Below are 8,100 nucleotides of genomic sequence, written 5' to 3'. Positions count from 1 at the left end.
AAAAAAAAAAAAAAAAAAAAGGAGGGGCCGGCAAGATGGTTCAGTGGACTAAGCACTGGCTGAGGCAATCACAGGGACTAGGGTTCGATCCCCAGCACTACACAGCCCACGACAAGCTATCTTGGTAGTCTTTTTTTTTTTTTTTTTTTTTTGTGGAACCGGGGATTGAACTCAGGTCCTTGCACTTACCCAGCAAGCACTTATTCTACTGAGCCTCTCCTGGGCACCCCCCTCTCCCATTTTTTTTCCTGCTTTTGAGATGGGTTCTTTTTTTTTTTTTTTTGGCAGAACAGGGGATTGAACTCAGACCCTTGCGTTTGCCAGTCAAGCGCTTATCCTACTGAGCCATCTCCCCAGCCCAACAAGCAATCTTGGGATTGGGATCTGTCCTGAACACAGAATGCATTCATGTCACTGTAGATGCCATCTACACACTCCAATAGTTCAGCGGCCTTTTGACTGTGACTGTCCCATGTGACCAGGAATCTTCCAACTGTGATGGGATGTCACTTTGGACTTCAGATGCTTAGATTTTGGAGTTGGAGCTTAGGGAAGCACAACCTGTCTTTACAGAGATGTGAAAAAAAAAAAAAAGCAAGATCTTGCTTTGTGGTTTAGGCCGGCTCTGAACTGACTGTGTAGCTCAGGATGACTTTGAACTCACTCAAACATGAAAAGAGACAGCAGGTACGGTGGTGCACGCCTGTCATCCCAGCACTCGGGGGGGCTGAAGCAGGAGGATTGCAAATCGGAGCCCAGTCTAGGCAACCTAGTGAGATGCGGTGCCAAAATTTTGAAACTAAGTAATGGTTTGGGGTGGCCAGCAGGAGCTGGGACTGTGGCCTGTGCCGGGTTCTCCCTCTGAGGTCTGGACGGGAGCCAGCCCTGCCAACACCTTGGTCTTGAACATCAGGCCTCCAGCAGGTGACGCGATAAGAGCAACCCTTATCTGGAAAACTGTGGCTCCAGTCCGTGGGGTTCTCACTAACGTTGCTCTGCTTTGACCCGGAAGCTGTGACTCAGTGGAACTCTTGGGGACCACATGGTGCTCTTGAGTTTAGTTATGGCTATGCAGTGCTCATCACAGAATGACCCCAAATGGCCAGGCCAAGTGGCACGTGTCTGAATCACTCTGAGAGGCTGAGGCAGGAGGATCACCCCACGTTCAAGGCCATCCTGGGTTACACAGTGAGACTCTTATTTCAAAAAACCAAGGGGAGAAAATACCTCTTGCTAATGTCACTGATGCCACTTCTGAATGATCTGGCCCAGCTAGACGCTGCCCAGTGCCCATGTTCTGTAGGATTCCACCATGTCCCCAACATGGTCAGAAGGCTCAGGCAGAAAGTGGCAGGTCCCTTCTGGCATCCATGTTCCCCTCCCCATGCTGCCTGCGGCAACGCACCTTCAGTTTCACTCATGTTTACTTCATGGCTTCTAGCTCTCTTTTCCTGAGACATTGGGGTTTCAGCGCTTCTAGGTTCTCAGCGATCATACTTCGCAGTTCTGTGGGGGAAATCAAATGCGGAACTTAACAAAGATGGACCAACCCCTATTGGCTGATCTGCCTGCCCAGAGTCCTAGAATTGATTAGTCATGCCTGTTTGGAACTCAGGAGAAGAGAGTGGGGTGTGTGCCACAGCCCAGAGGATTTGTAAAGCATAGAGGGTTTAATCTGTGTTTCTAAAGAGATTCTGCTTTTTAAAAAAATGTCTTTCTATTTATTTATTATTTGGTACAGCGTCTTGCTATGCAGATCATACTTACAGTGATTCTCCTGTCTCAGCCTCCCTGATGCTGGGATTACAGGTGTGCACCTGGTTTTGGTGTGCACGTGCCCCCATGGTGCGCCTGGGGCTCTGGGGCCAGCACAGCATGTGGTACCAGGGATGGAACCCAGGTCCTTGTGCTTGCCAGGCAGGCGCTTAGGCCACCAAGCTATCTCCCTAGCCCGATTCTGTTTTTTTGCTTGACTGGTTTTCTTTGAAATACTGGGGAAGCTGAACTCAGGACCTTAGCGCTGATCTAGATCCTTGGCACTTTTTTGACACAAGGTCTCTGTAAGCAGCCCAAGCTTGGCGCAGACTTGTGATCCTCCTGCTTTAGCTTCCTAGCGTTCTAAGCCTGTGTCACCACACCCATTGAGATTTTCAAATTATTAGGCTATAGGGACCAGGTCCATAGGTAATCCTACGGTTGGGAAACCATTATGAAGTCTCTCAAGGAAAAGAAACTGTCACTGGACCACATTTAGCTGTTCTAGTCTACTTGTCCAAATGATATCCTCCCAGATTCCTGGGAGGCTGAGACAGGAGGATTTCAAGTTCAAATCAAACCTACTTAACTTATCAAGATCATGTCTTTAAAAAGAGAATTTAAAAAGCTGGGAATAGAGCTCAGTACAAAGTTTCTGAGTTCAATCTACCTGGCATAAGAAAAGATAATATAAACATTCTTTGGTGTTTATCAGGAGGGATGGGTCCCTCTGGCCCCTCAGACACCAAGATCTTAAGATATTTAAGTTCCTCATATAAATGATACAGAGCTTTAATACACCCGATGTACATCCTGCCAGAGGCTTGATTTATTACCTAACTTTGGTTGATTGAGACAGTGTCCTGTTAGATACCTCAGACTGGCCTTGAACTCACTATATAACTCAAGGTGATCCTCCTGCCTCAGCCTTCCTGTCATCCCAGCAGTCGAGAGGCTGAGGCAGGAGGGTCACTGTGAGATCCAGGCCAACTTGGGCAACATAGTTCAAATCCTGCCTGGAGTACACAGACAGATCTTGTATTAAAACACCAATTTATCATGTTGTTTAGGAGATAAAGCTATTCAGAAAGCTGAGGCAGAAGGATCCTAAATTGAATATACCCAGGGCAACTTAGCAACTTAGAGAGACCCTGTCTCAAATTTTAAAAATAAATAAAGAGCTAGGGATGGAGCTCAGTGTGAAAGCCCTTGGTACCACAAAAAAAATTTTAAACACATATATAATTAGGGTTAAAGTAAAAAAAAAAAGCAGCACCCACACAGGTCTTCCCTAAGGGCCAAGTTCTGTTCTGAAAGCCTCACACGGACCCGCTTGTTCCCCAGCTGTATCACCCTACCTGGGCCCTGTCTTCACAAGGCAGCAGAGACATTTGGCCTCCTGGGCAGGTTCCTTCTGCAAAGATGACTGACCGTGACTCTTCTAGAAGTCTGAGTGTACTCCGTCCCCTCCAGGCCCTGGTCACCCTCTGGGTAGGGCCTGAGTGATGGTGATGGAAGGCGGGAAGGTGGATGGTTTCCCTCCTCAATAGATCTTCTACTCAGTCAACCTTCTGGAATCTTCCATCCACACCACCCTTGTGACATCACCGGCCGTCTGCCTCAGCCTGTCTCATCCCTGACTAAAGCTGCTCCTGGGGAGGAGATTAAAGTTCTCTTACCTTTTTTTTTCTTTGAGGCAGGATCTCACTATGTAGTTCACTAACTCACTGTGTAGCCCAAGCTGGCCTCAAACTCATAGCAATCCTCCTGCCTCAGCCTCTCAGAGGACTGGGATGCCAGGTATGCACCACCACTTCTGGTGCGTTCTTGAAATATTGGCGGGTCTAGTGCCAGGCAGGCCTTGTGCCACCTAAAGACATAGAGACATAATGCTGAGCAGGACTGGCTGTCATCTGTTCTGAGAGACAGGCAGGAAGCCCAGGCGTGTGCACTGCCACCGCTGTGAAGGCACAGCAAGGGGGTGCCAGAAGGTTCCATGAGCAATCCGCACCAGCCTGGGCAGCAGCAGCAGTCCTGGAGCTGGGCGTGCAGCAAGAGCACACATGCTGTCCCTGTCTGCATCGCCCTCACACGTATGTGTGGCACACACTCACACTGCACACAGTGACTACACACACACACACTGTAGAGAGCCACAGGAATCAGCAACAGCAGGGGGATCACAAGTTCAACCCCAGGGCTTGGGGGAGATAGCTTGGCGGTCTAAGCATCTGCCTGGCAAGTGCAAGGACCCAAGTTTGATCCCTGGTATCACAGGCTATGAGGACCTTGAAACTGGGCATGGTGTTTCAGGCCTGCAATCCCAGCACTGGGGAGGCTGAGGCAGGAGGATTGCTATGAGTCCAAGCTGTGTAGCAAGACCCTGTACCAAATGGATAGAGGTTATTTGCCTGGGCAACCAGTGAGACCTTGTCTCAAAATAAAAATAAAAAGGGCTGGGCTGTAGCTCAGTGATGAGCACTTGGCACGCATGCACAGGGCCTGAGGCCTGAGCTCCATCCCAGTCCTAGAAAAAAAGACGGAGCAAGGATTGAGATGAGTTGCTGTGCTCCCAGATGTCTAGGGGAGGGGCAACTTCCTCTGTGGCTCACGGTGCGCAGCCAAGCAGACCCAGCACCCACTGCCTGGGCGTGTGAAGTCCTCCAGCCCCCACCCAACCCCGTGGCCTGCTCCAGAGCCCCAGCCCCGGAGTAACCAAACTTCTCCTCCCTCTGCCCACTGCTGCCTCCTTGTTGTCCAGCTGTGCCGACCCTACAGAGGCCTCTCCTGGAACCTGAGTCCCCACTATCCCTGTCTGCTTCTCACCGGCCCAGGCAGGACCCACCTTGGACCTGCACCTGCCTTGAGGACCCTGAGCTGGCCTCCGTTCTTGCCATCCCCTTCCTTCCAGGGCTCTTCCTGTGCAGACCCTGGCTGTCTTCCCCACAGAGCACGGGCGTCTCTGCCAGCCCCTCTGCTTACTTTTTCCCTCAGTCCTGGTGATTAATTCCAGGCCCTTTGTCCTGAGCTATATCCCAACCCTTTTCCCTTTTTATTTTTGTTTTTTGTGTGTGTGTGTGTTTTTTTTTTTTTTTTTTTTTTTTTGAGGCTGTGTCTCTTTATGTCGCTAAAGCATCCAGGCTCGGACTTGGAATCTTCCTGCCTCAGCCTCCCAGAGTGCCATAGTGACCAATATGGGCCATCAAGCTCTGGCCATTGCTCACATTTTAAGCAAGAAAGGACTGAGCACAGCAATGTGTGTGGGCGCAGCAGCCATACGAAGAGAAGCTATCATTTGGCAAAACCTCTCCAGGTTTTGCTAGGTTTGCTCTAGCAAACCTCTCTAGGTTTGCTCTCTAGTGAGCTCAAGCTCAGCCTAAACTACACGGCAAGGCTGTGTGTCTCAAAAACAATGAAGAAGGCTGGGGAGATGGCTCAGTGGTCTAAAGCACCTACTTAGAACAAGCTTAGCAAAGCACAGGGACCGCAGTTCAATCCTCCAGCACCACATGCCAGCCAGCCCCGCCCCCTGGTGGGCTGAGCTGGCCACACACATACACACACACACACACACACACACACACACACACACACAAATAAATAAATAAATAAATAGCAATGAAGAAGAAGGACAAGGGGAAGGGGAAGAGGGGGAGGAGGAGGACGATGCAGAGGCTTGGCTTGTGGTTCTGGAGGCCTCAGTCCATGGCCGGCCATTGAAGGGCCAGATGGAGAAAAGCTGTTCAAGTCTTGGCAGCCAGAAAGCAGGGGGGGAGAAGAGTCGGGGAGGAGGGGCCAGGGGCCACACACGGTCTTCACGGCTGTGGCCTTGTGCCCCATTTCCTCCTACCGGCCCCCCATAGTCCACTCAGCCACCAATGGGCTGGCCACAGAGGAGGTCTACATGCCCACATGTGCAGCGCTCCCCTCCCCTGGACTCTCTAATCCCATCAAGTTATTGCCAGGAAGAACCTGCTCGGATATGACCTATAAATGGATGACTCCACTGGGATTAGGACCCTCCTGGGCCTACCACCCCACCCCCATGGCTATCCCGCTGAACATTTCAATGCATGAGTGTTGGGGGTGTGTCACATTCAAACCATACAGCAAGAGGCAGAGACACAAGCTCGCGGCTGGCTGCCGTAGTGTGGCTCTGGGGTCCGGCCCTCTGTTCTGGTCTCCTGTAGAAGGTTCTCACCAGAGACCAAGTAGAAGCCAATCAATGCCGTGCACGTAGACTTCCCAGCTGTGGGAACAGGAGCCCAGTACCCTTCCACAGCTTGGGAACTGCCTGGTGCTGGCTGTTTGGAGATAGAAACAGTGGGGACAGTCAGGGACACGGTTAGCGTAGGACGTGAAGTGACTGGTGTGCATGGCCAATGTAGTGTGGATGGTTCTAGAAACGGACATGGCGGATGGTTCCAGAAATGATCACCTGCTGTTGCAGTCAGGGTTTGCAAGGAAAACAATACAATACAGGACACACAATTTCCAGGATTATTTCATAGCAGTCACCTGAACAGAGTCATACACAAAGAGAAATCTGTCCACATGCAAAAGACCCAGAGTCCAGCCGAGGGCCGGGATCCCACAGCGATGTCCTGCATGAGTCCAGCTGGAGACCTAGAGCCGTGACGACGTCTCACAGATCTGCTCTGGAAGACCCCCGAGCTCCTCCAACGATGAGAACAGCTGCCTTCAGACCAGGAAAGCCAGCATGACAAGCTTCTCCAGGAGAGCCTAAGGCCCCGAGCAGCCCCACCTCTCCCTCTCCGGTTCTCCTTTTTAGCAGCCCTTCTCAGGAGGTCCCCCCATGCCTAGCACCACACTGGCTCGGCTCGGCTGGGTGTCGCAAGCTGCGCCCCGCCGTCAATCCGCCACACCTGTTACTAGAAATTGCCCTTGGCGCAACTTCTGCAGGTGGAAAGCGGTTATTTTTAGGGACCCACTCACAGTCACTGGAAAGTCCCCCAGATCCCACGCTCACCCCAGCAACAAAAGCCCAGACCTGACAGGCCTAGCAGCCCTGTACCGACAGCCAGAGCAGACACCAGGTTGAGAAGTTCACTCCAACTCCCCCTGTCTGCCTTGTCACCCAGCGCTGGACGGCTGTCTCTGCCTTCATCATCTGAGGAAGAAACCTCTGCTCCGAGGACTTTTGTCTCTGACCTCACCACTCTTGCAAGACCTCACTTCTCTATTTTCCACTTGGGGGATCTTTGGGTTTGAGGCAGCCGCACAGCACCCTTGAATTCCTGGCCAGGGTGAGGGCAAGAACCCAGGGAACAGGGGTCATTGCAGAGAGGACTCCTAGCTCCCCAGACCCCTGCTGTGATGTTACAAAGCCAGCAGTGGGCTCGGAGACCCCAGGGCCTTTGGGGTGAGCCCCAGGGCCTGCCAGGGGTGTGCAGCCCCAGGGGGTACCCTGGGCCCCAACTGGCACCCTCAGCAGCTTTGTTATTGCATTCTCTTTTCTCATCTTTTAAAACCCTCATCCCGCATTCCTCTCCAATTCTCCTCCTCCCTCCCCCCTCCTTGAGACAGGGTCTCATTATGCGGCCCAGGCGGAGTTCAAGCTCCCAGCAATCCACCTGCCTCAGCCTCCCACGGCCGGGATGTCAGGCCCGTGCCTGGCTCCTTTCCATTTTCTTGGCAGTTTGTGCAGACGCCAAGCTCAGCTCTTCTCTTCTCCAGCCGCCTCAGGGTGTCCCCTCAGGGTGCCGCTTCAGGGTGCTTGATAATACATTTGCCCGGGGACAAAAGCATGTGCGTGAGCATGAGCGTGTTTTTTCTGCAGGGTGTTTCATGTGGACTAAACCTACCTCTCCCAGGGGTTTTGGGGTCACCACAGTTTCCTACAGAAATGATTCCAGGGCTCGGAGAATTGAAGCTGCGATGGCGAGCAAACCGTTCTGGAAGCAGCACTTGGGCACTGCGCACACACACTCGTGCTTCCAGGGGTCAGGCACCCTGGAAACATCTTTGCCTCAGCTCTCAGGAGAACCCGTGCTTAGGCTCAGACCTCGGCTAGCCAAGAAGGGCTCAGGACCATCCCTCCTCCCAACCGCCTGGCAAAGCTAATTAACAGCTGTCGACTCCATAAAAACACCCCTTGGCCGGGGAGATGGCTCAGTGGAATAAGCGCTTCCCTGGCAAGCGCAAGGGCCTGAGTTCAATCACTGGTTCCGCCAAAAAAATAAAGATAAATAAATAAAAACACCCCATTAGGAAGATGCCCATCTGGGAGAAGAAGGGAATTCCAGCAGCCTCAGGGAGCCCATCTCTTCAAGGACCTGGAAAATTCCGAGGGGAGACGGTTTTATCAGGGCTGTGGTCCTCAAT

General features: G+C 52.0%; 1 protein-coding gene across 1 annotated transcript in view; it reads right to left on the bottom strand.

Annotated features, from left to right (window-relative positions):
• Positions 1–3,515, bottom strand: part of Acsbg2 (acyl-CoA synthetase bubblegum family member 2) — a 26,729-nt gene extending 23,214 nt beyond the window's left edge. Inside the window, exons 1-3 of the mRNA XM_023717200.1 lie at positions 3,484–3,515; positions 3,114–3,407; positions 1,406–1,506 (exon numbers count right to left, since the gene is read on the bottom strand). Of these exons, the coding sequence (XP_023572968.1) occupies positions 1,406–1,460 (55 nt within the window). The 5' untranslated portion in view covers positions 1,461–1,506; positions 3,114–3,407; positions 3,484–3,515. The remainder of the gene's footprint in view (positions 1–1,405; positions 1,507–3,113; positions 3,408–3,483) is intronic.
• Between the last annotated feature and the right edge of the window lie 4,585 nt (positions 3,516–8,100).

This window comes from Octodon degus, unplaced genomic scaffold (assembly GCF_000260255.1).
Source record: "Octodon degus isolate 3935 unplaced genomic scaffold, OctDeg1.0 scaffold00050, whole genome shotgun sequence".
Classification (NCBI taxonomy): Eukaryota; Metazoa; Chordata; class Mammalia; order Rodentia; family Octodontidae; genus Octodon; species Octodon degus.
This window is presented reverse-complemented; position numbering and strand designations above follow the sequence as displayed.